This window comes from Strix uralensis, chromosome 20, assembly GCF_047716275.1.
Source record: "Strix uralensis isolate ZFMK-TIS-50842 chromosome 20, bStrUra1, whole genome shotgun sequence".
Lineage (NCBI taxonomy): Eukaryota > Metazoa > Chordata > Aves > Strigiformes > Strigidae > Strix > Strix uralensis.
This window is the reverse complement of record NC_133991.1, coordinates 9,167,810-9,192,362: the sequence shown is the minus strand read 5'-3', so window position 1 is coordinate 9,192,362 and position 24,553 is coordinate 9,167,810. Positions and strand designations below refer to the sequence as shown.

The 24,553-nt window shown below is 60.1% G+C and overlaps 2 protein-coding genes across 5 annotated transcripts in view; one reads left to right on the top strand and one right to left on the bottom strand.

Annotated features, from left to right (window-relative positions):
• Nucleotides 1-809: 809 nt before the first annotated feature.
• Nucleotides 810-4,551, top strand: TIMM22 (translocase of inner mitochondrial membrane 22). The gene is made up of 4 exons (XM_074889841.1): nt 810-1,084; nt 1,532-1,728; nt 2,766-2,838; nt 3,940-4,551. Exons 1-4 carry the CDS (start codon nt 856-858, stop codon nt 4,014-4,016), a joined length of 576 nt encoding a protein of 191 aa, XP_074745942.1. The 5' UTR covers nt 810-855; the 3' UTR covers nt 4,017-4,551.
• A 1,190-nt stretch (nt 4,552-5,741) lies between these two features.
• ABR (ABR activator of RhoGEF and GTPase) overlaps nt 5,742-24,553 on the bottom strand; it is a 42,229-nt gene continuing 23,417 nt past the window's right edge. For 3 of the 4 annotated variants that reach the window (XM_074889837.1, XM_074889838.1, XM_074889839.1), the window contains 17 exons: nt 22,721-22,773; nt 22,418-22,558; nt 21,955-22,076; nt 21,672-21,837; nt 21,416-21,538; nt 21,023-21,098; nt 20,768-20,872; nt 20,185-20,259; nt 19,940-20,037; nt 19,694-19,825; nt 11,844-11,903; nt 11,598-11,707; nt 11,222-11,361; nt 10,593-10,727; nt 10,186-10,291; nt 8,350-8,497; nt 5,742-8,159 (listed from right to left, as the gene is read on the bottom strand). In XM_074889837.1, the coding sequence (XP_074745938.1) occupies nt 8,070-8,159; nt 8,350-8,497; nt 10,186-10,291; nt 10,593-10,727; nt 11,222-11,361; nt 11,598-11,707; nt 11,844-11,903; nt 19,694-19,825; nt 19,940-20,037; nt 20,185-20,259; nt 20,768-20,872; nt 21,023-21,098; nt 21,416-21,538; nt 21,672-21,837; nt 21,955-22,076; nt 22,418-22,558; nt 22,721-22,773 (1,880 nt within the window). In that variant the 3' untranslated portion in view covers nt 5,742-8,069. Of the gene's footprint in view, nt 8,160-8,349; nt 8,498-10,185; nt 10,292-10,592; nt 10,728-11,221; nt 11,362-11,597; nt 11,708-11,843; nt 11,904-16,173; nt 16,516-19,693; nt 19,826-19,939; nt 20,038-20,184; nt 20,260-20,767; nt 20,873-21,022; nt 21,099-21,415; nt 21,539-21,671; nt 21,838-21,954; nt 22,077-22,417; nt 22,559-22,720; nt 22,774-24,553 lie in introns of those variants that run through there. The other variant, XM_074889840.1, reaches the window with a different exon arrangement.

The window sequence follows — 24,553 nt, the reverse complement described above, 5'->3', positions numbered from 1 at the left end:
AACCGCGGGCTGCCCGGGCTCCAGCCTCCCCCACACACAGCCAGCAGCGCCTCAGGGAACCACAGCGCTGAACCACCCGCCGCAGGGCCAAGGGCTTCGGCGGGAGCTGGGCACCGCCAACGACAGCGGCGCCCAGGCTCGGCGCCCATCCCGGTTACCGCTCACCGGAGGGCTGCCCTCCTGCCGGCCGCTCGAGGGCTAGCGCGGGAGAGGCTGCAACCGCCCGCCCCATCGCGGGACCTGTTGCCCCCCCCCAGCCCCAGACACCGGCGCAGCCAGAAGTCAGTCAGGGGGGAACGGCGGGGGGACGGCGCCGCCGCCGCGACACCTCCAGAGCTTCCCGCCTCCCTCCCCGCACCTCAGCCAGGACAGCGGGACTCGGTCCCGCAGTGCGGCACTTCAGCCCTCCCCGTGCCTGGAACTGCCCCAGGCGAGGCCGCCGGCCTGCCCCAGCCGGAACCGGAGCCCGGAGCCGCGCTCACCTGCCGCCGCCGCCGCCGCTCCCGAAGATGCTCGGGCAACCGGAGCCCTCACCTCACCTGCAGCGGGGCCAGCGGCCGCCAGGGGGCTGGCGCGCAGCACGCCGGGTAACGTAGTCCCCGCCGTCCCGAGGGACTGCCAATCCCGTGAGACACCGCCCGCCCCCGGCGCGCCGCGGAGCCTGCCGGGAGTTATAGTTCTCTGTGGGGGCGCCCTGCCGCGGGGCACGCTGGGATACGTAGTCACCGCGCGGCGGAGCGCGGCCGGCGCCTCCCCCCAGCGGAACTACAACTCCCGTGAGCCCCCGCTCGCCGCCATGGCTGCCGGGAGCCGCGGTACCGGTGCCTCGCGTGGGCCGGGTGGCCGAGGCCGGTCATGGCGGCAGTGCCACCTTCCTCCGCTTCGGGGGACCCGGAGCCGCCTCCCCCGCCGCTGCAGTACAGCCTGTTGCTGCAGCACCTGGTGGGCGAGCAGCGGCGGCCCCGCGCCTGGGACCCCGCCGCTCTCGGCGGCATCCCCAGCCCGCCCAAGAGCGAGGAGCAGAAGATGGTGGAGCGGGCCATGGAGAGCTGCGCCTTCAAAGCGGCCCTGGCCTGTGTGGGAGGTGCGGCGGGGGCGGTTGAGGGAGTCGGGGGAGGCTGGAGGGACGGGGCGTTGAGGGGGAGCTGTAGTCGGGGCAGCCAGCTGGGGGCGGGGGGGGCACGGACCTGTAGCATCGGGAGAGGGGTGCGTGGGAAAGAGGCTGCAGCACAGAAACCCTCGTGTTTAATTTTCCTCCCTCGAAGCCTTCTCCAGTGGCTGTCACAGGTCGCATGGTGGGATTTGTCTGTTTTCCTTCCTTGCAAAGGAAGAGGTGCTCACAGCCTTTCCTCAGCACAAGCTGTCAGCAACAGTGTCCGTAGGATCAAGAGACAGGCCATTTGCACTCTTGCACAGCCCCTTTCACACTGCAGCGTTGACAGACAGTGGGAGCGGAGGTGCTCTGGTGCCTGTGGGGAATGTACTGCTCGAATCCAGCCAGGGTTCATTTTATACTGTTTGTCTTTTACAGGATTTGTTCTGGGAGGTGCATTTGGGGTCTTCACAGCTGGCATCGACACCAATGTTGGGTTTGATCCCAAGGATCCATATCGCACACCAACTGCAAAAGAAGTCCTCAAAGATATGGGGCAGCGAGGCATATCCTATGCAAAGAACTTCGCCATTGTGGGCGCCATGTTCTCCTGCACCGAATGTGTGGTAGAATCTGTGAGTAATAAATTCTTAAGCATTATGAAATGTTTTCTTGTACGCTTAATAATCTCTTTTACTAGATCCAAATAAGTAGGTATATCCCCTTTGTAACAGGGCAAGGGAGTAGGCTAGTTTGGTCTGTTTCTTGGCCATCAAAGCTTTTCAGCTTAGAGACATGTCTTCAGAACTGTTGTTGTCTGACAGAATGAGCAGAAGAGCATGCAATAGTGAAGTCCTTCTCAGTTTAAGTCCTGAACATATTGGCAAGTATAGGCATTACTTTTTAAAACCCTAACTACAAGTATTTGTTGTTACTTGAAAACATCAAACTGCGAGTTGCAACATGGTAATTTGAGCCTCTTAAAAGTCCATATGCAGAAAGGGATCCTTTAATGAAAGTTCTTAAGTAACAGGCCTATTTTTGTCTTGCCCCTACAGCAAGAAATGTCCTTGTACAGCTCAGTGGTAAATCTATCATCCATTTTCTTTAATAGAAAAATTAGCCTGTTACGAATTTCTGCCTTTTAATTGAAAGGCAATTATTTCTTAACTAAGAAGAAAAGTGTATTTGCTTGCATAATGGAGCAGAACAAAGAGATCTCTGCACTGGTGAAAAACTAACGTGCTCTGGCTATGGAAATAGTACATCTTTGTCAGCAGGGTGCTGTGGCTCTCACCTGTGCTGAGAACCAGGCTGTATGGCCAGGCTCAGTGTTGCACTCCTGTAGTTATAGTGCCTCTAAAATCTCTGAGCTGGCACCAGTGCACAGTGCTGTGTTCTGGGGGCTGTATCGGCTCACCTGGGAATCTTTGCCATAGCACTGCATTGCACCATATGGATTTGTCTTACCTCTCCTGGTGACCCGTTCCTTCCTCTTCTGGCCCTGCAAATCCTATGTTTGAGAGTGCAGGGGGCCATCTGCTGAGAATAGAGGGAAAAACATCCTCAGCTGAGAAGGGGCTGGAAGGTCGTTTAATTTTTCTTGGTATTAGTACGGATACTGAGTGTTTATTCTGTATTTACTTGTTGATTCTGATTTTTAATTCCACAGTATCGTGGAAAGTCAGACTGGAAGAATAGTGTTATTAGCGGCTGCATCACCGGAGGAGCAATCGGCTTCAGAGGTTGGTAGTGCCTGCTATGAACTATTTCTGTGATAAGACTCTAATTTGGTTACGCAGTAAGCGGTGTTTTTAACAGAACACTACGAATCTCTTTGCATGGTGTTATGGTGATGTCAACATGAGAGCATACTCCAGACTGGCAGAACTGCTCTCTCTATTGCTTTCCTGTCAGCTTGAAAGATACGTGTGGGTAGAGAAGGCTTGGTCATACAGGATGGTGAGATTGGAGGAAAATCAACAGAATTGACTTGAAAGAAGAATCAGGAAATGGTGTTAGCTATCCACACTCTTCTGTGGTGTCGTGGGGAGGGAGCCAAAAATACATACTGAGCAACTCTGAAGCTACAGCTCTTATGTTAACAGAGCTCTACTTATATATACTATTTCACTGGCAGTAAGTCTGTTAATTTGCACAGTGTGTAAAATGGTTTCCTCCTTTCTCATGTGTCAATTCAGACAGACAATTCTATTTAGCTGTGAAAGAGCAGGAGCACTGGGATTTTAGTCCAGCAGGCACCAGTGGGGCCTTTGGGAAGCCTTGAGTGCTAACAACATCTGGAGAGAAGCCCCAAGTAGGAAGAGAGCTGCTCTGCTCATCATCAAACTTCTCTCACCTCTGCTTAAGAAAAAAACCTGTCCGCAGAGCATAAAAGAAAAGAAAGTGCTATTGAAAGTGCTTCTAATTGAGCTTGTTAAGTTGTGTCTGTCCTGGACCTAATCCTCTTGGAGCTTTCAAAGCAGTAGCTGCGCTTCCTATCCCTCCCTAGTCCAACAGCAAAGCCACTTGCAGCGCTCAGATCAGAGCGCGCTCAAGTCAGCAATGACCACTGGCATTTTCTCTTCTATCCTTTGAAGGGAGACTTGGCAACACAGCACCCTGCCAGCGTGCCGGGCTAGTCCAGCCGTGGCAGTTTTAAGTCCAGTGTGTGCCAGGTTCCCCGCCTCACCCTGGGCGGTGGTAGTGCCAGTGTTCCCTGCTAGTGGACCACCAGGTTCCTGCAGGTGTAACCTCTTCAGGCCAGCACAGCCTAAGCTAGTTTCTGGGAAGAAAGATCTCTTTCCTATTTTGTCTCATTCTTTCCCACCCTTTTTGCATTGCAGCTGGTTTGAAGGCAGGGGTTATCGGCTGTGGTGGGTTTGCTGCTTTCTCCGCTGCAATTGATTACTATCTACGGTAACAGCGGGATCCCTCGGGAGCAAGTTTCCCTTTAGTTCCAGTGCTACTGCTAAGAGCCTGCATCACGGCAGAAGAACCATCAGGGTTACCTTCCCACTGCCTTCGGAGTCCTGATCAGTGCAAGCTGGATGGTGTTGGCTGCTTTTCCTGAATGACTAACAATAATCTGGCTCTGAGCCCTGGTGTGCTGCTTCAGGCAGACTTGCGGGAGTATGCGAGGAGGGAGCCAGGCGCAGCGAGCAGTATCTCCAGGACGGATCAGCTGACTGTCAGTTTCCAGGAAACAAGCCTGGACTCTGAGCTTTTTCAATCCTTTGGGTCTGATTTTGATTAAGTCTGTTGCTAGCATCAAAAGAGACAGGAGGACAATCTTCAAAGAGAAATGCAGTGATTTAGGTTACCGTGTGTTTGAACGTGCTGCAAGTGTTTAACAGTTACCAGTTTGCAGCTTGCTACTCTGTTGGGGAGAGGTAAGATCCTGTGGAGAAATAAGTTTGTTCCAGGCTTTTCTTAAAATACCAGCTGAAGAGAAACCACCATCTGTACAACTTGTCTTATTTCAAGTACAGAGATGAGAGCCAGATTTCTTTACCATGTCTTAAAGGGAAAAGCAAAAAATGAACCCTTAGCCTTAGAACCATGTGGTTACTGGCAGATGAACAAAACAGTTTAAGGGGAAAAAAAGAGGTTGTTGCAGAAGTATAATTCTGTGTAGCCACTTGGCTAGCCTGATTTAACCTCACTGTGGGAGTACAAATAATCTTGCTACTGCTTTAACTGCCACAGGCTCACATCATTAGTTCCAGCAGTTTGATAGTGAGACTAGAAAGCAGAGTTGTGAGAATAAACCTCTGTTAGACAGATAACTGGGTGTTCACTTAGCACAGTCTGTTTCCCATCACGTCCCTGAAACACCTCTGAGTGCCCCAGTGTTACACTGTGGGAAGCAAAGTGTTATTTCTGCAGAACATTGGTACTGAAGTCAAAACATCTGTTCATTAGCTCAAGGAACTGCTCCCTTTTTGATTTGTGTTCATATTACCCCTCTTGCTCTTCTAACCAAGCTCTGTTCTCAGACCTCAGGGGGTAATTTTTATACTCAGAAGAGTTTAGGCTTCATTGAGCCATTCCACAAGGGCAAACACCCACCCTCATCTTTCTGAGGCAGCGGGATTTCGGATTGAGTGTGCACACCTAGTAGGGCTTCTTCCACCCACTTCCCCTCCTTTGCATCCACGGTTTGACATCCCAGAATGGTGACAGCACTCACTTACCTGGAAGAGCAAAACTAGCAGGGTGGTTTGGCTGATACCGTGGGCAATGGTCAGTCTGGAGGCATAGTGTTTCCCATTCCCACATGGAAAGAAGTGGGGAGACAGCACCATGTGATCTATCAGATGAGGTTTCCAGATCGCCTGATGTCCCTTGCTGTGCCTGTTCAGTATCCTCAGGCCAGAAGCTGTGCAAGTCAGCTGAATTTTAAGCTTGAGTAATTCTGGGCTGAATCCAGGCTGGCTCCAGACAGTCCAGGTTTTTTCCTCCAGAATGTACTGAAATGCAAGGATGTAGCCCAAACCATAAGATGTCTCTTAAAAGATTGCCTGGCACAGTGCCTCTGCTTATACCACTGGCTTGAAGTGCAACTAGGAAGATTTCCACGACAGAAAGAGAAGAAGCTGTGATGCCAAGGTGATCAGTTAGTGCAAACAGCAACACCACAGGGCTCCTTTTGTGCAAATGTTGGGGCTTTGCATTTTTATTAACATTTTTTTTTCTCCTCACATGGTTTACAGCCATTTAAAGTTTATAATCTACAGAAATTGAAACAGAACACAAACAAAAATATATCCTTAACAACTTCTGAAAGTCAAATATTAATTAACAGTTCTATTCTACCTGTAGCTGCAAGAGTCCACCCCCCTCTTTTCCTTCCTGTAGGGACAAGCAAAAGCCAGTCACGGGGACGGCCTCAGCCTGTTGTGCTGGGGCTGTGTGGACCGGGCCTCCAGCCACTGTCGCGGGGGGATTTGGCTGTACAGAGTCTCCATCTGGAATGACAGTATCGTGGACAGAGACTTGGACACATGTAACAAATCAGACACACAGAGAGGGATCTGTTGTGCAGTCAGATCTAAAACTCGGCCTCCTTACTGGGTCCAGGGCCAAGACAGACGCCTGGTTATTTTCTGCAATGCTGTTTCCCTTCTGTTTAGCTGGTAGTCAAGAGGAGCAGGGTCTGGAGTGTGAGCCCTTTGGAGGGGGACTGAAAGACCTCCCCTCCTTTAGTTGCTTTGCTGGTGCAGGGCTGGCAGGTGCTGCCTTCCCCGGGGAGGTGGGCTTAGGACATACCTGGTGCATCGGTGGCAGGCGGCCGGGCTCTACCGGGAACAGTCTGTTAGTCGGGAGGGTAAAGGCAACGCTGCTGTTAGCAGGGACACACTTGGTCACTTCCCATCCATCTCCATTTGGCACAGGAGAGCACAGGGCCAACGCAATCGGGGAGGGGGGGCTTTTCCCACAAGAACACAGACTCGGCTCACAGAGCGAAAGGTTTCGTGTCCCAAGAGGTACCAGCACCTACCTGCGAGTGTGGGAGGGTGGGGGACGTACTGGGAGCCAGGTACTGGGGCGGCCGGAGCACAGCCTGGCAGCGAGCGCGGGCATGTGGCCATCCTGCCCTGGGACATGGTGTGACAACTCCAGCCACCAGCCTCAGGGGTCAGCAACTGGAGCCACTAACTAAAACGGACCGGACCTGAGCTGGCTGAGCACTGCTAACCCAGCAGCAACTGCTTTGTGAGAAAATGAAGCACTCCTGTCTTCGGTAGCGAAGGCCACGAAGGCTTTCCTCCTCCCATCCCTCTGCGCTGGTTTCCAGCTGCTGCAGAGCGCTCAGCTGGCTGGCACCGGGGCAGGGCCACGTGCTGCCATTTGCCCAGGGCGGCAGGGACAGCCAAGGAGGGAAACAAAAACCTCCCCGTTCTCGTGGCCATGGCAGGAACGCTGGTTGCCTGGACAGGCTCTGCCACAGGGCACAGCCGGTGTCAGCAACCCTTGTGGCAGTGCTGGGCTGGCAGGGGCATGCACCTCACTATGGCAGAGGTACAGGCGTACGGAAATGGCAGGGACCCCGTTCCCTGCCCCGCCATGGCTTGTTGGGGAAATTGTGGGATCCACATGCCCTGATGGGACCCCATCGGTGCTGGGGCACAGACCTGGGGTCAGCCCGTGGCAGAGGAAGCAGACCTGACTGGCTGGCCGTCCCTCAAGCCTGCCATGGATTGAGACCAGCACAGCACCCCTCGCTCCAGCCTGGTGTGATGGGTTACCCCAAAACGCTACTTGGAGGCGAGATAACAGCGAGGCAAGTAACCGCCACGCTACACGCACACAGGCAAAGCACAGGATAAGGGCTGTAGAGGGGACTGGCCTGAAAGCACCCAGAAGAGACGTGGCAAGGAGGAGGCAGCACCTCACTCCTCTGCTCTCGTGGTCGCAGGTTTGCTCGGGCCAGAGCAGAATCCAGGCACGGGGTCCGACGTTTGCGCAGGCAGCAAGCCAAAGCAGAGCTGGTCGTCACCGTCACCGGGGAGGGAAGCCCGTGAGCTCCCAGCCTCTGAAGCGAGCCGGTGCTGCACATGCAGGCGTGGAGCAGGGGAGCCGGGCAGTAGAACAGGCACTCGTGGGACGCTGCAGGCTTCGAGCTGGGCGAGACGAGGGGCTGCCTGGTAGGAGTGAGCGGGCAGAAAGGAGTCCGGGAGAAAACTAGCCAAGGGGGAAGCCTGTGTCCACAGCCCTTGTCAGTCACTACCTCTTCCGTTGAACAAATATACATAAAAACAACTCTTGAACACAAGAAGGGACATAAGACACGACTACTTTACAGAGAGGCACGGTGCCTGGAATGGGACCGGGCCACTGGTACACGATTGTACAGGAGCTGCAGGCGGCACCATCCTGGGTCCGGGCCGGTCTCCCTGGGGGGCTGCGATCCAGTCCGTGTCCCCCAGCAGGGAGCTGGGAGTGTTTGCAGCTGGTGCCTTCTCCCTGCAGGCTACACGTCCGTGGAGAAGTAAAGTGTGTTGCGTTTCAGCTCAGTAAAGGAGATGGGAGGATGCTGCAGGTAGTAGAGAAGGACCTGGACCTGTAGCAGGCAAATGGAGGGTGTTAGGCCAGAAAGGGGCAGAGGTGCTACCTCCCAGCTTGTCCCTGTGCAGCCACACCCAGCAAAGAGTGACAAATCTACCCAGACAGGCAGGTAAACCCCTCTGCTCCCCACCCCAAGGGCGCTGGTGTGGGCTGCAGCAGCCTCATGCTGCCAGCACAGCACTTACCTGGGCCATCACATCGTGGGACCAGATGTCGGAGGCCAGGGTGAGGTGTCCTTTGCTCTCTCCCTCTGAGGGTCTCAGCAGTGTTGGCCCAAAGACTGTGGCCAGGTTGTGGAGAGACATTTTATTGATAGGCTCCTTTTCAGCTACCCTGCGGGTTATGGGGAGAAAGGGAACATGAGCTATGGGGAAACCATGGGGCGATGTGGGGGGCGAGTGCTGCTCTCCCTTCTCCCAGCCCTGCTGGGGCACCTCCAGCTTTCCATTGCCCTTCACAGCCCCTGGCAAACCCAGGTGCAGGGCAGGGAGCTCTGCCCCCTTCACGGCCTCCGCTGGAGCCGCCGGGCCTGGCTGGGAGCCCCGGGGTGTGATGTGGCAGCAACCAAGCCCTTGCTTGCTTATGTGCTGCGGGGCCTCCACCCTTCCCGAGCCCCGGCAGGGTACGGGGAGCTCCGCACCAGCCCGTGCCTCCCCGCACCCACTCCCCCCACGGCTCCCTACCCCGCCGACCCTGTGGGACCCCAGCCAGCCTGCATCAAGGGAACCAAGGCCACAACATTGCCATGTTAGGAGGCAGTTGTGCTCCCCGGCACAGGCTGCACGGTTGAGCCCTGGCCAGGGGAGCAGATGTGGGAACTGGCTGTGCCCAGTTCTCAGGATGGAAATGGATTTTTCCTTCCCCACCCCCCAGCATCAATCACTTTTTCTGTTTGGTTTTAGCCAAACCAGAAGGAAAAAAAAAGCTTCATGATGCAAGTAACATGAGCCGTGAGCCCCAGTCCCAAACTCGCAGCCAGCTCTGGCCAGGCTCTGCATGCTGCACTGCCGCCCTGCCCACAGCCCCATGCCCTCCACGGCTTTCGGGCCCCCAGTGGGCCCCAGAACTGTTTGTCCCCAGGTTCAAATGGGCTTCATCTGGTCCAGGATAAAGCCCGGCAAACCACACATTGCTGTACTCGCCCTTGGATGAGCATCACAGGGCATCACCTGCAGCTCTGCAACACGTCCCCAGAGCTGACTGTCTCTGGGTCTTGGCCACCCACTGCAGACAAGTTACAGGGACTATTGCACCTTGTTTTGCAGGGGCTACTGCTGGACTGGTGGGAAGGGACGCAGCCCTCAGTTTTTCCGCTAAGGGGGACACTGCACAGCTCCCACTTGATTCCCCATCCCGCGCCGAGGCCAGCTGCTCCCCACGGAGAGCTTGTCCAACCAGCTGCACACCGGCTGCAGCAGCCAAGAGCTGCATCTTGCCAGAGGACGTGGTGTGCTCCCTGCGGAGCTGACCCGCATCAACGGTCATGCGCTGCACAGTCCCCGCTGGCACCATGGCCCTGGGGTGCTGGGGGGTGCTCTGTGGGGCAGAACGGCTCTAGGATCCCCTCCAGCATCCTACGGGGCCCGTGGAGAGGAGCTGTGGGAAGCCAACATCGCTCTCAGCCAAAGGGACTCATGGCATGCCGGGTCCCAGCCTGAACAGGCTGCAGCCTGGCCAGGACCTCGGTGAATGTGCCAGAGGCCAGGGAGACAGGGCAGGTGGGACACGCCTTGGGCTGCACCCTCTTGGAGGGGCTGGGAGAAGAAAGGGCCACTCTGGCACCTGCCCAACACTGAGCCGCTGTTGCTGGCGCCGGCTGTCGCCCGCAGCCCTGCTCTGCACCAGTACAGCACCATCTGCCTCCAGTTCAGCCCATGGCCACGCAGGCACCCCAGGGATCAGACAGCAGCTCTTAACTCTGCTCACGTCCAAACCCCTCAGCAAAGCAGCAAGACAGACCTGTCCTGCACCTCCCGCCTGCGCCGAGCAGCCCCTCAGGAGCCGCAAAGCTGAGCCGTTACCTTTTCAAGTGCTCCAGCAGGAAGAGGAAGGTGATGAGGTTGGGGTCAGGCAGCGAGCGGAGAAGGTGCATCATGCAGTTCTCCTTGGCAGCAGGATCTGAGAGGGCTGGAAAGGAAGGAGAGGGCTCAGGGCAGGAGCTGGTGACATTTTGTGCAGCCAGAGGACCCACCGTGGCCAGATGCCTCCCAGCGGCCAGTGCATGAGTGGCTGGCCCTGCCCTGCAGGGCTCTGCCTGCACCCTGGGGAGCAGCACCACGAGCCCCGAGCCAGCCTGGAGCTGGCAAGGATAGCCAGGACCAAGCGGGCCGAGCTGCGAGGGACCCTCAGGAGTCTCCCATCCCAGAGCAGGCAATGCCAAACAGAGCCACACTTGGGCACCGACCCCTTCCCCATCCCGAGCCCTTACCGATCCCCTCCATGAAGGCGGGGTAGAGTCTGTCAGTGAGGAGGGGCTCGGGCAGCTCACGGAAGTACAGCTTCAGCGTGCCAGCGATGGCATTGATGTCCATGTCACTCAGCATGACCAGGATGTCCTTGTTATCTGTCCAGAGAGCACCCACATGTGACACCTCCTGCGTCTCCTTCCCCTCTGGGTCTCAACCCCCTGTGTCACCCAGGCAGGCTGCCAGCTGGAGGGCAGGATCAGCACCACTGGGTCCACAGCCCTGTTTAGCCAGGCTGGGGCTGGGAAGAGCCGAGAGGTTCCCTCCTGGCCGGGCAATGGGATGCGGAACAATTTGCAAATCCATTTGCAACGTTGCCCTGACTCAGTGTCTCCCAGGAGCCAGCCAGGCAGGGCGGCAGCTCAGAGACACCAAAGCACAAACAAGGCCGGGACCTCTGGGCGTTTGCTTTCCTGGCTACACCCTCCTCCTCACCCCCAGCCCCTTCCTGGGCACACCAGCGCATTTTGCACACCTGCAGTGCAATAACCAGACCCTGGGCTTGCAGGGCAGGGACTGGGGAGGTCTTGGTGCCTGTGAACCCTCCCAGAGGAACATGATGTGAAGGGCAGCCATCCCTCAGGACACTAACTTGCATCGAAGACAGCTTTCAATGCCTGGATGTCAGTGGCGACGCCAGAGATCCTGTAGATGCCAACCTCTTCGATGCCCCTCTTCTCCACCTCCTCAATGCACTGGCGCACGATGTAAGGCACCTTGGAGCGCTCGCGCCTGCCTCAGAAAGTGGAACCATAAACAAAGATTTCTGAGGGACCCCGCAGTGGCCAGCCCAGCCCTGCAAACCCTGGGCCAGGATGGGTGGGAAGGATGGAGCTGGTGAAGGAACAGGCAAGTCCCCAGCAGAGAGCAAAATCCGAGCTCTCTGCTGCTGGTGGGAGCAAGGGGACATGGTGCAACCCCACACGCACAGGGACTGGAGCAGATCAGCCCCCCAGCCCTGCACGTACTTTGTCACGACGCTGATTTTGACCCCAAAGACGCCAGTCTGCTTTTTGGATGGGGTCCTCTTCAGGCTCATGTCTCGGCTCGTGAACTTCATGGAGAACTCCACCTTGATCTGCAGGAGACAGGGGGTGAGTCCCAGCAGCCCAGCCCGGGCCCGTCACCTCCGTGTTGCATGAAGGCACTGCACAGCCCCAGGGAAGGGGCTGCAATCAGAGCGAGGGGCTGTGGGTCCCCATGGCCCTGCTTACCCCGTTCATCTCAATCACGTCCATGTGCCAGTTCTTTGTCTGCACGGCCTGTGGGTCCAGCTGTGAGGAGAGATGCTGTGTGAGCTCCATGGGGACACAGCCCCATGCCAGACCTGCTGCCACCTCTGAAGCCCCCAACCCACAGATGATGTGGGGCATGGGACATGCTCTTCCCTGGCAACGTGCTGCCCACGGCAGGAGGATGGAGAGGGGGAGGTCTGGGGTCCCTCTGGCCGTGCCCTGAAGCCAGGTGGGCTCAGCCTCCTGCCCTGTCCCCCCTGAGCCCCTGCGAGGCAGTGCTTTAACCCACACCCGAGCAGCAAGAAATTTCCAAGAAATTAGGACTATTTCTGGCGGCAGATTGATGAAACAGAACTAGGGCAGCATTTTCCACACAGAAAAACAACATCTCCCCATAGCCAAGGCTATTTATAACCCCTGGGAATGACAGGCTCCGCTATTTCTGGCTTTGGGGCTAGCAGGGGACTTGATGATGCTGCCCCAGTGCCCGGCTGTCCTGACGAGGTGCTGGCATTCCCAAGGCCTCGGCACGTGCTGCAGCGGGTGCCGGGCCCCGGGGCTGGGCAGAGGCGGGTGCAGTTGCCTTTTTGGGGCTTTTCGATCCCCAGCTGGTGGTATCGATCCGGCCCCATCGATCCCTGTAATGCACAAGGCGGGCAGCGGGGCAGAGCCTCGCACTAATGTCCCCTCGGGGAAGGGGATGGGATGTGGGAGCTGGCGGGGGCTCCCAGGACCACGTGCACGCAGCTGCCAGGCAAGGCTTGCACCAAGTGTGCGGGGTCACTGCACAAGGACACGGGAGTTTCCTACAGCTGCTGGGTTGGGAGATGCTCTGGGTGAATGCAAAGATGTCCAGAGCCACTCCTCCAGCCACAGAGCTGCCGTTCCCCTGCCCCAGCCTCTGGCTGCCTGTGAAGCCACCGCACATCATGACGGGGGGACCTGGGGTCCCTCATGTCCCTTCTTGCACACCAAGACCCCATGCTCCCAAGGACAGGCTCGAGCTGCCCTGGCTCTTGGCACAGACGCAGCACCATGGCATCGTCCCACGCCCAGCCCGGTGCCACAGTGAGCCCAAGCAGCTCCTTGGCACCGCGGTGCCACGGAGAATGCTGCGGTCTCCAGCACGGCCCAGGAATGGCTCCTGACCCGGTGCACGGGAAAGCCTGGTGAGCGCCATGCTGCCTCCTCCCCACCAGCCCTGTGGCTGCTGGGAATGGCGGTGGGGGGAGCGGGAGGAGGAGGAGGAAGGCTGCAGCTGCCCTGGGCTCCCGTGGGGCCCTGCAGCAGGTTTGGACACCAGGAGGCTGCAGCCAGACCGCCGCCAACCCCAGCCCTGCCTCGCCAACTCTCCCGTGTTCCCCCCTCAGTGCTGCCGTGCACCCACCACAGCCAACACAACGCTGCCTGTCCCACGAGGCTTTCATCCCTTTTCCCCACACAGGCCGCTCATGGCAGCGTCCAACCCTGAGAGCCCCAGGCAGCAGCAACAAAGCTCTTCACCCCCCAGCCAGGTTGGGAGCTGTGGGCCTCCTCGCTCTGCAGCACAAATTTAATTGCAACCACCAAATACGCCTTCCCCATCCCCCGGGTCCCCCCCAGCTCCGACGGCCCTGGTAGCTCACATCTGGAAAGGCTTTAGCGGGGCTCTGAAGCAAGCTTTAATAAAAGCCAGGTTGGCTGCCGCTAGTGCTGTGGACCTTACCCTGAGCACACTGCCCTCCTGTGAAGCCACTTGCCCCCAGTCAGGCAGAATTGTCCCCATCCAGCCCCCTGCACCAGCTGGCATGGTCCCGAATTTGGGCTAGTTCAGCTGGCACCACCGGCCCAAGCTCCCTTGGAGCTGGGGCAGGTCCCCATGCCCTCATGGTGCCTGGCCCCAGCACTCCTCCAGCCCTGCCCGCTGGCACCCCGCGCAGCAGGCAGCACTGCCACACTGCTGGCTCCCGCAGGAAGCAAAGCCACGGCCGATGCTTCGTCTCCAGGCGTGGGAGGATGGACGGGAGCATCCACCCACAGAGCCAGAGGCAGCTCCTGCCCACACAGTGCTGGCAAACACCCCATCTCAGCTGCCACCACCATCTCTTTCTCCTCCAAAGGGAGCTGCTTTGCTCCAGCAAGACGTGGGGACGTTCCAGGCTGGTGGGGAACTGCTGGCCTGGGAGCCCTGGGGAACAGCCTCTGTGCCAGCGCAGTGCACGGTGGCACAAGTGACATGCTGCTGTCCCAGATGTCAGCTCCTCTTTGGCAGATTGACCAGCTTCAAACACCAGCCTGTCCCTGGGGAAACTGCTCAGCCAGGTCACCAGCACCTCTCCAAGCTGCTCCCTCCTGCATCTCAGGGGACTCTCAGCAGTGGGGGTATCCATGCCCAGGCCAGCATCCGCTGCGGTGCCGCTCTCATCCATAGCGAGGTGAAACACCCCCTGCAACGGCCCACAGGGATGTGCCATCATCCTGTTTCCCAAATTATCTGAAGGTGGTTGCTTGTAGGACAAGACCCCAGGTTGTGGAGGAAAAGGCAGCAGTGTGGCAGGCGATGAGCATCCCGGCAGCTCTGCAGCTCTTTGTGCATCCTGGGGAGGCTCCGGTGGCAGAGGGACCCCCCAGTCCTGCTGGTGCTTGCCCCCCGCAGCCCCTGCCTGCTGCTCGTCTCGTGCACGGGGTGACTCTGGACTTGAGGGGACAAGGCCACATCCTGGGATTTTGTCCTCAAGATGCCTCCAGGCCGTGCACTGTGGATACAGCTCCTGTGCAGGCAGCAGCAGCCAAGACAGACCCAGGCAGCGCTGGGTCTCTGGGGCTCCCAGGTGAGGAGCTGGGATGGCCCCAAACCCTCATGGTGGCTCCCCAGCACCCCGAGCACCAGGATGCTGTGTCAGGGCAGGGGCTGCCAGGCTGGGCACGTCCCTTCCCCACGCCTCACGCCCATGAGGTCACCCAACCATCAGCCCAGGGTGAAGCCAGCGGGAGCAAACCAGTGACTCAGCCTGTGAGGCATCTCTGCCATGGCCCTGGGGAACAAGTGGCTACAACCAGGGTTGCTTCCCATCAGTGTGGCACCCGTGGACACCCCAGTCTGGTCTCCTGTGGCTGCCCCGGCTCTGGCAAGCAGGTGCCCCCACCAGACCTCCATGCCAGCAGCTCCCTCCCCAGGGAACAGGCGGTCCCTGAGCTGTTCCGTGCCGTGGGGGCAGAGCAGCCCCCACACCAGCAAATGCTGCCGACAGCAAAGCACAGCCCCAAAAAAAGCAGCGATTCACAGCCCTGTCTGAGAGTGACCCGAGAAGCAGCAGGCGCCCACAGCACGCCGGGACCATGCACAGACCCGCCGGGGCCGCATCCTGCTCCAGTGACTCCTGGTTGGCAGCAGGCCGGGAAGGGATGTGGGACTGGGAAACAAAACCCCCTCGTATTTTGATGCAGCAACAGCCGGCGGCAGCCGCCGGGCAGCCTCCCCACATGGCCCTCGCTGCCCCTTAATCCCCTCTGCGGGAGCAGCGGTGGCGGCACAGAATCGAGGTTAATGCCGCTGCGTCACAGGCAGCCCCGCTGCTGCGCCGGCAGCCCCACCGCTGAGCAAACCTCGGCCCCGCTGCTGCCAAACCAAACCCCCACGGGCCCAGGCAGCTCCTGCCCGCAGTTGCAGCCAAGCCCTGAGCCAGCAGCTCCCCATGCAGGGGGACTCTGCAGAGTGAAACCCCCAGAGATCCCCATGAGATCGCGGGGGCTCTGGGACAGCCTGTGACAGTGCTGTCCCCCTCCCTTGTCACCTCCATTGCCCACCCCTGCCCTCTGTCCTCCCACAAAGATGTCCAGCACTGATTGATGTGGCTGTGACACAGCTGTGAGCTGGGGGAAGCCTGGATGGACCCAGGGTGGGGGGGTTGCAAACCAAGCAAGAGGGGGTACGCTGTGGCACCCCAAAAGCCCGGCCCTGACCAGCCCACAAGCATCGCTACCTCTGGGGCTGGGCAGGGGGGGCTCTCTGCCCTCCCTCTGCAGGACCCCCCAGTGCAAACAGCTCAGCCCACCAGCACACAGAGGGAGAGGGAAGGGGGAAAACAAGCACCCCACAGGCTGCTAACTGCTTCTAAGAGCTCCCAAAGCACTCCAACAGTCTCCCCGCTCTGTGCACGGACCCCACAAGCAATATCAGAGCCCCCCCCAGCCCCACAAAGCCACCAGCCAAAAAGCCACAGCCACCACGCACAGCAGAACCCAGTGACACGGCGAAGCCATCCCAGAGCCCCGTTTGGTGCCCACCACCCTCCTCGTCAGCCGTCCCCCCCTAAAACCCGAGAGGCACCTTCTGTCGGAGCAGTTTGCTGCGCACCCTGCCCCAGAGACGGGCGCCCGTGTTGGGGGGACGCTTCCCCTCGGGCTCCTCCACGCCACGCTCCGGCTGCTCGCCCACGGGGCTGGGGCTGCCGTCCGGCTGCACCAGCACCTCCGTCATCACGATGACCGCTTCGGCTCCGGGGAGGCGAGATGAGAGGGTGGTCAAGGGTGGCCAGGGCTGGGTTAGGACAGCACCCACATCCCTTCTGCTCTGGGTGGGAGGTCAGCGGCGGCCGGGGCGGCAGGGGCTGGCGAGGGGAGCCCGGTTGGGGCAGCAGGAAGGCGAGCGGGCAGGGCTCATCTTCAGGGTGTGAGCCAGGCTGTCGAGAGGCAGCTCGGCAGCCCCAAAAGCCTCCCTCCCCCTGCGAGGAAGTGACTCAAAGGCAGCCCCCCCCCGGCGGCCCCCACGCGTTTAACTCTCGCCCTGCCGCCCGCCGCCGCTCGGGAAGGCTGGAGGCTGCCTGGCCTCCCCGCCGCCGCTATCCACCGTTATCCTCATCCTTTATCCGCTTCGCAGCGGCAGCCGCGGTCCCGGGAGGCATCGCCGCTGTTGGCCGCAGCATCCCCGGCTCCACCGAGGAGCCAGGCTGGCTCTCCCGGTCTCAGCGAGAGGCACGGGGATGGGACTTTTGGGGTCTCCTCTTAGACCTAGGGACAGGCAGGGACCCCCACGTGCCCCCTCAGCCTGCCCTGGCCCTCGTCAGCCCCACTGCCAGGGGGTGATGCGGTGGGGCAGGGCTGCAGGGCAGGGGGATGGGGTGCAGGCAGGGTTCTGCCCTGTGCCCCAGCCCTGGAAGGGCCCCTGCCTGCCTGCCTGCTGCTTCTCCTGACAGGCAGGGACACGGCAAGGTGCAGGATTGGGAGGGACTTGCACCGACCCCAGTCCAGCTCTCAGCAGCCCCCTGAGTCCACACAGGTCACCCTGTGGATCCCTGCAGGTTTGAGGAGCCCTGACACCACAAATCTCCACCCCTCAGAGCCTCTGCTGGCCCAGTGAGGGGGACAGATGGACAGGCAGCTATTCCCTGTGGGTACGGCAGGCACCGTGCCCATGACAACACAGGCTCTACTTCAACAGTCGCATCCCCCCTGTGCATCATCCTGCCCCATCACCCTGAGACCCCCTCATGCACCCGCTGCCTGTCTCCTTGCCCACCCCAGGGCATGGGGGCCAGATCCAGCCTCTGCAATGGGGGCACAAGCGCTCGCAGCCTGCTCTGCCCACCCCCAGCATCTGTCTGCCACTCCACCACAGCACCAGACACCTCTGCCAGCACCCACCGGACGCAGCCCAGCTGCTGGGAGACACTGGGACAGCTCAGAGCAAGGCTGAGCCCTGCAGCACCAAGGACCACACTCCCCATGGGGACACGAGCCCCCCATGGCATCTCTACCCCAATCACAGCACGTCCCAGCCTTGGAAACCACACACAAAACGAGTTTAACAACAACAAAACGGGGTTGATGCCAACCAGGAGTCACAGCGGAGCTGTCCCCATGCCCAGACCCACCGTGGCCCACGCAGCACAGGGTGCCCACTCTCCACCAGCTACCGGGGACAGGGCTCGGGGTACGGGTCCAATGCTCACCATGCTGCAGACCCCTCGGGGCTCATTGCCAGGATGCTCAAGAGAAAGCTGGTGCCAGCCTTGGTCCCTCCATGGACCCAACTGCATCCTCTGTGCCGGTAGGACATGACTCCTACCCATGGCACCTTGGCAGCCTCGGTAGGCACCCGCTGCTCCCCACAGAGGGGCTGCAGCATCCCCCTTGCATGCTGACCTGCTCCCGCCAGCCTGTGATGCTGCTAAGCTGCTTTCGTGACCAACCCACGTGCCTGGGCCATCAGATTAGAGCTGGGCAGTGGGCACAGTGCTGGCTGCGAGGGGGGGTTCAGCCATCCTGGCAGACCCCCACGCACCACGGGCTTTGCCAAGCTGCTGATGCCAGTGCTCTGTGTCTCCCACTCCTGCTGCTAACTGGAACCAGCAGCAGCTCATGATGAGCCCAGGGACTGGCCAGGGTAAGGACCATCCCAGGGCAGCATCTCTGCCTGAACAGCTCAGGGCAGAGGGCAAGGGGGCAGTGCTGGGGCTTGGCCACAACCCACAGCTCCACCACCATCACTGCCTGTCCTGCCCGTAGCTGTGCTGCCCCATCCCTGCCCCGCCACCCATCCCACTCCCAGGGCAGGGGCCAAGCTGTGGCTCTGGGTGATCGCAAGACAGCCCCAGCCCTGACACCGCCCTGCCAGGTCCTCTTTGCGATAAGCAGCCCCAGGGACTCCCCTCTCTCCCTTTCTTCCCCCACGACTTCTGCACAGCAGGGACAAGCTGTGCTGTCCCCATCCCGACCCCCGCGTCTCTCAGCGTGACTCATATTTGTTGACCCAGGCTATTTCCGAGAGCACAGCTGGACTGATCCCTGCGGGGCGTCGAGCTCCTTCCCTGCCCCAGCCCTCCCGCTTGGCCCAATGCCACCCCCACATCGCTTTTTCCCTGGGGAGAGGGCAACAAATGGGTGATCTGGGGTATGAACAAGCCTCTGGTGAAGCCAAGTCTCCATCTCCCATCCTGTGCCCAGTGCAGTGCTGTCCCCCTGCGCTGTCCCCTTCCCAGCAGCATTTCCGTGCTGCTCCCTGATCCCCCAGGACCTGCCCTCAGCCGCTTTCCCACGGAGCAGGCAGCCGTGCCGGGCCCTTTGAAGTGGCCTTGGGTCGAGGGCCATGTCCCAGGCGTGGTACTGTCCCCAGCACAGCAGGGGAAAGGAGCCCGACCAGGGGTCCCCACCAGGAAAACACAGGGGCACCCCCATCCTGTACCATCCCCCACTGCCCTGGGCATCCCTGCAGCCTGGCCAACGGGGGTGCTGGGGGGATGCAGGGTCTGGGGCTGCCTGCCCCTCCCCATCTTCCCAGTCCTGCTCACCTGGGAGCATCTCAGGGCAGTCCAGGCCTCCATCCTCCCTGCCTGGCAACCACCAATCAGAGGCAGCTTAGCTGTTGCTCTGGAAACCCCTGTTGCCATAACAGCAGCTGATGGAGGCACAGGGGAGGAAGATGGTGGCAGAGGGGGACATCCACGGCTGTCAGGGAGGGATGGGGGGGGCTGCATGCTCAGAGGCCTCCCTGGGGTGGGTGCCAAGCCCCTCCCTGCAGCCCCCCGGGGCCACAGAACTGAAATGCTTCCAGACCAGCTGGAGCTGGACCTGCATCTGGGGAGTGGCCGCTGGCCTTGTCACCTCCACAGGACCCCCTCTCACTTTGTCCCACCTTCTCCTGCAGCCGCCCCGAGACCATCACCCACTTCACTGCCATTCAATCCCAAGCCACAATCCCTGTACCCCGCTCCCAAAAGCAGAGCTGCCTGCCCATGCTGCCAGACATCTCCATCCCAGGCATCATGACAGGGCAACCATCCCAGCCCAGGCACCTGGCCCCAAGAGGTCCACCGTTGGGTGAGAAGATACCCAAAAGCCCCAGCACATACCTGGATCTGCCCCTTGCCCATGATCTTGTCCACGATTTCATTGTTGTCCTTGTTGAGCTTGGTCTTGTCGTAGCACTTCTCGTAGCAGAGGATGCGCAGGGACTGGGAGCCCTCCAGCTCGATCTCAAACTCCTGGGGTGTGGAGGGAGGGTGGCTCAGCCCCAGCACCCCAGAGCAGCTTTAAAACTGGGGCTGGAAGGAAAAGGGAGGGCACAGTCCTCTCCTTGTGTCCCACCCTCCTCTCACCTCGTTCCACTGCGGTTCGGTGGTGTCCCGGAAAACCCTGGTCTTGGCTTTGCTGACGAAGTAGCCGAAGGAGTCCACCTCCAACGTGCAGTAAAGGTCTGGGGGAGCAGACACCGCTCAGCGCCCCAGGAACATCCCCACTGGCTCCCAAGGGACCACTGTGGGCAGAGCGGGGCCACATGCTGGACCCCAGCTCTTCCGATCACACTGGCCCCTTCCGAGCAAGGGTGGGCTCCCGCACTTACTGGCAGACTGCTTGAAGCCCTTGGCGGAGTGGACGATGACGTGCAGGAACCCGTAGAGCCCAGGGGACTCATCGTCTGCGGTGGGGAGAGCAGAGGCTGTGTCAGGGCTCAGCTGCCACATCCTGTGCCCTGCAGCCAGCGTGCAGGCTGGCTGTCCCCGAGGCAGCCTTTGCCAGAGCGAGCACTAGGTGCCTGCGGTGACGCCCCAATGTCCCCAACCCCCCGAGGGCTGTCCCTAAGGTCTAGAAGAGGACATGTATTCCCTGCTGCTGATCATCCCTGCCGGACATCCCGAGCATTCCTGCTGCTGGACAGCCCTGGGGGAGGTTCCCAGTAGGGCTGGCTGGCTCTTGCCCTGGGGACACCATGCGGGTGCTGGAGACACCCCAAAAGCAACCCCATGTTGCAGCCGGGATTGCTCTGCCTGGGAGCCCGACTCTGCTCCGGCAGTGCCACCTGGTGGGTAGCTGTCCCCCTGCACAGCCAAGGTCCCCAGACAGGGACCCCGCTCCAACCAAGGGACCCCACAGCTCCGGCATCATCAGGAGACAAAGAGGGACCCGCCAGCCCAGCAGACACTCACCGTCCTTATTGCTGGTGACCGGGATGTTGTGGACGGTGCGTAGCTTGAAGCAGGATCCCGTGAGCACCTGCAGCTCCACTGAGCTCAGGACAAAGGCCTGGAGGTCTGGGAGAGGACAGGAGAGGATCTTCAGAGGGACGCAGCCAGCGCTGGCCATGGGGACCAGAGAGCAGCAGGATGCAATCCTGCGGGACCTCCTTATGACCCCTGCAGTGGCCAGGAGCCCCAGGAGGGCCTCAGCAGCCCCAAACTTACCCTTTTTCTGCAGTTTCTGAATGGCTTCCCTCCACTCAGACCTCTCATAGTCAGACGACAGCAGGAAGAGGTAGCTCTGTAAAAGAGAGGGCGATGCAGCAGGCTGTGCGCAGGCAGGGCTGAGCTTGGCCTCCAGCCCGCCCTTCTCTGGACATTAGGAAAAAATTTTTAGACTGGACATTAGGAAAAAATTTTTCACAGAAAGAGTGGTCAGACAGTGGAATAGGCTGCCCAGGGAGGGGGTGGACTCACCATCCCTGGATGTGTTTAAGGGTCGTTTGGATGAGATGTTGGGGGATGTGGTGTAGGGGAGAACTTTGTAGAGTAGGGCTGATGGTTGGACTCTATGATCCCAAGGGTCTTTTCCAACCTGAATGATTCTGTGATTCTCACCTTCCCATTGCGGTTGTGAATGCGGAAGGGGATGGCAGGCGAGTTGAGGAGCAGCCAGAATTCATTCTCAAACATCTTCTTCTTGAGGCGCTCGATGGCCCGGCTCTGCCCCTTGTTGGCTTTCTGCAGGTGGGGAGCGGACAGGAGCTTTCACAGGTGCCCCTGGCCCCCCATGTCCCATCCCTGACCCAGAGGAAGGCACCCACCCTGGCAGTAGGTCCCACACCCTCTCTGACCACCTGCACCCTCCTCTCACCTCCTTCTGCACCTCGCTCTTGATGGCTGAGATCTTCATCTTCATGTCCTCCAGCTCATGGTCAGGGATGACGTGGACCTGCGGGCAGTGCTCCGACTCCTCCGGTGAGGGGAACACCAGGTCGGCCAGGGGCACGTACCACTTGCAGTCATACTGCTGGTGCTTCCTGCAGCCGGGGCGTGGGCGCTGAGTGATGCCTGACCCCCTCCCCAGCATGTCCCCTAGCCCACTGGAGGACAGGGGCGTTGTGACACATTCCCGCTGTGCCCAGCGCTTTCCTTACCCCACCGCCGTCTTCTTCAGCTTGGCGCAGAGCAGCACGTCGGTAAAGAGGAAGACATGTCGCAGCTTCCGCGAGCCCTCTGACAGCTCCACCAAGAAGCCATCCTTGACAAGTTGCCGGGTCTGCGGGGCAGCAGGGCTGGCGTGAGAGCGGGCAGGGAGCAAAGGCCAACAAACCACAAGGGACAGATGCTCCTGTCCCTCTCCATGGCTCAGCCACCAGGAGCATGGGAAGGTCCATGTCCTCTGGGTGCTATTTTGAGTCCCGTACACTCAGCAGGGTGCCAGCAAGCAGCAAGAACCAGGAAGAGCCCTTAACTTGCACACAGGACTGCATCTAGAGGAAACCCTCCATGTCCTGGCCCAGCACCATGGACCTCCTCAGGGTGCAGCCACCAGCCAAGGGCTGGCAGAGGGCTCAGCCCTCGCCCTGTGCCCAGGCACTGCCCACCCCGCTGGCTCACCTCCCCTTTGGGGGTGGTGACCGCTGTCCTCCGGGGATCGATGTCCTCATTGATGCTGGAGAGGAAGTTCTGCGAGATGCGGAGGGCATCCTGGAGCAGCGGGTAGTCAGGGTGGTCGGCCGGGGTGTGCTTGAGGAGGTCCTGGAAGGGGACAGATGCAAGTGAGCAGCCCAAGGGCACTGCCCTGCCTGCAGCACCCACCCCAGAGACCCCCAGTAGTGCTCCCCATGGCTGCAGGTCCCTGGGAGCAACGGGGACAGAGCCCTCCCCCAGCCCCCAACCCAGGACTGGTGTCACACTCACATGCAGGACGAGGGTGCTCCGTGTCACCCGGTCAATGGGTTTGTACAGCAGCGCTGTGGGGAGAGAGGAGGCATCAGCAGCCACCCACCACTGGGACCCCAGCCCCTCTCCCACCCGCGAGAGCCAGCACTGCATCCCGTGGGGGCAAGGAAGGGAGACCAGATGCCCAGAGACCCCCGGGTGAGCATCTGGGGTCTGTTCCACGTGGAGCCAGTGACAGCTGGACCATCACGTTACTGCCAAGAGCAGCACTGAGCCAAGGCTCAACGCAGCAGCCCCGTGCCCTGCTGTGCTGGGGGCAGGAGAAACCACGGCGGAGTCAGTGTGTGGAGCAAGGGCAGAGCCCAGTGCTGGCAGTTGCCTGATGTACACCTTGATTTCAGGGCTGCGCCCGGGGGTTTTGCCAGCAGTGCGGGTGCCTGGGGGGTCCCCGCTGGGGTGACAAGCCCAGACAACTGGCGCATGGCGCTTCCCGCATGTTGCTCTGCTCCAGCATGGCCCCGCATCGGCAAGTTTTGTCTCTGCCAGGGACAGGGCATGATGGGGACACCAACCCAGCCACCATGTCCTCCTCCCCTCTGCCGCCACAGGTCACGGGTGACAAAGCCAGAGGGGCCGTTGTGAACACCGCTCTGTCCTGACTGCGTGATATCCCCATCGTGACTGTGCCGGTGTGTCCCCCTCCCGGGTGAAGGGCCTCCCGGGCGCAGTGAGGGGACCGGCGCGGCCAGCTTGCCGTGCGGTAGAGCGGAAGAGCTACTCGTCACTCCCACCAGCCAGCGGCTTTTTCAGTTTCCCTTTTGGCTCAGCGGCGGGTCCCATCTCTGCCCTGCCCTCGCTGGGCTCTGCCACCTCATGGGACACCCTGTATGCCCCCACCCCAGCCAGCCCTGGGTGCAAGGGGAACCCAGGCTGCTCCAGCAGCAGCAAAACCCCCACCTACAGAGAACGCAGGGGCCAAGACATCATCCCAATGCTGCTGCTCCGTGTTCCCTCCCCGCACCCCCCCGTAACTGCACGTGAGGCTCCATCTGGAGCCGGGGGGCAGAGCTGCCCCACACACAGGGCACAGACACCCCTTTTCTCCTGCCATGCACCCTTCCAGCAGGAAACCAGCTCCGGGGGCTCTTCAGAGGCACATTTCATCCCAAGTAGCTGGACCCTCCTCCTCCTCCCCGGCTCTTTGAGCAGGCAAAGGCTGCTCCCATGTCTCCCCAGGCTGCTTACAGCCAGGCAGATGCCTCTGGGTTTTCCCTTTGCTTGGGAGCACTTCCCCAAACTGCCAGGGCCAAGCAGGGCCAGGCTTGTCGGGCCAGGAGAGAGGAGGAAAAGGTGCCACCTGCTCCCACCCTGTGCTATGAGCCACAGGGGTTCACATCCCTCTCCAGACGGTGCTGCTTTGTGGCACCCAGTCCCGAGAGAGGGACCCCCACCCTGGCAAACAGGGGGTCTCTGCTCAGGAGACGAGGATGCAAGGCTAGACCCTGAACCAGAGGCTGCATCCCCCACCACTCCGTGCCCCCACTCCCTGTGGCTGCCAGTGAGAGCCCTGCTCCAGGATGGAGGGGGGAAGCAGGCTGCACCCCGCTTTCCCCCACCCTAGGTGCACGGGGAGAATGGACCTTCTTGCTGCCATCACTACAGGCACATGCAAAGCACGGGAGAGCCCTGGGAGGGACTGTCCTGGCACAAGGGCTCCTCACCGGCACTTCCACTGGCTTGGGACCCACACACAGGCAGCACGGGGCCAGGCACCAGCAGGCAGGGACATGTGGTGCCTCTCCCCCCACAGCCACAGAGAGACGGGCATTCCAGCCCCACGATGCCTCCGGC

Bases quoted from the DNA above. Each gene is read 5' to 3' on its own strand.
- TIMM22 (XM_074889841.1), top strand. From the start codon at position 856: ATGGCGGCAGTGCCACCTTCCTCCGCTTCGGGGGACCCGGAGCCGCCT. The intron at 1,085-1,531 runs GTGCGGCGGGGG...TGTCTTTTACAG, and splicing joins GGCCCTGGCCTGTGTGGGAG to GATTTGTTCTGGGAGGTGCA. The intron at 2,839-3,939 runs GTTGGTAGTGCC...TTTGCATTGCAG, and splicing joins AGGAGCAATCGGCTTCAGAG to CTGGTTTGAAGGCAGGGGTT.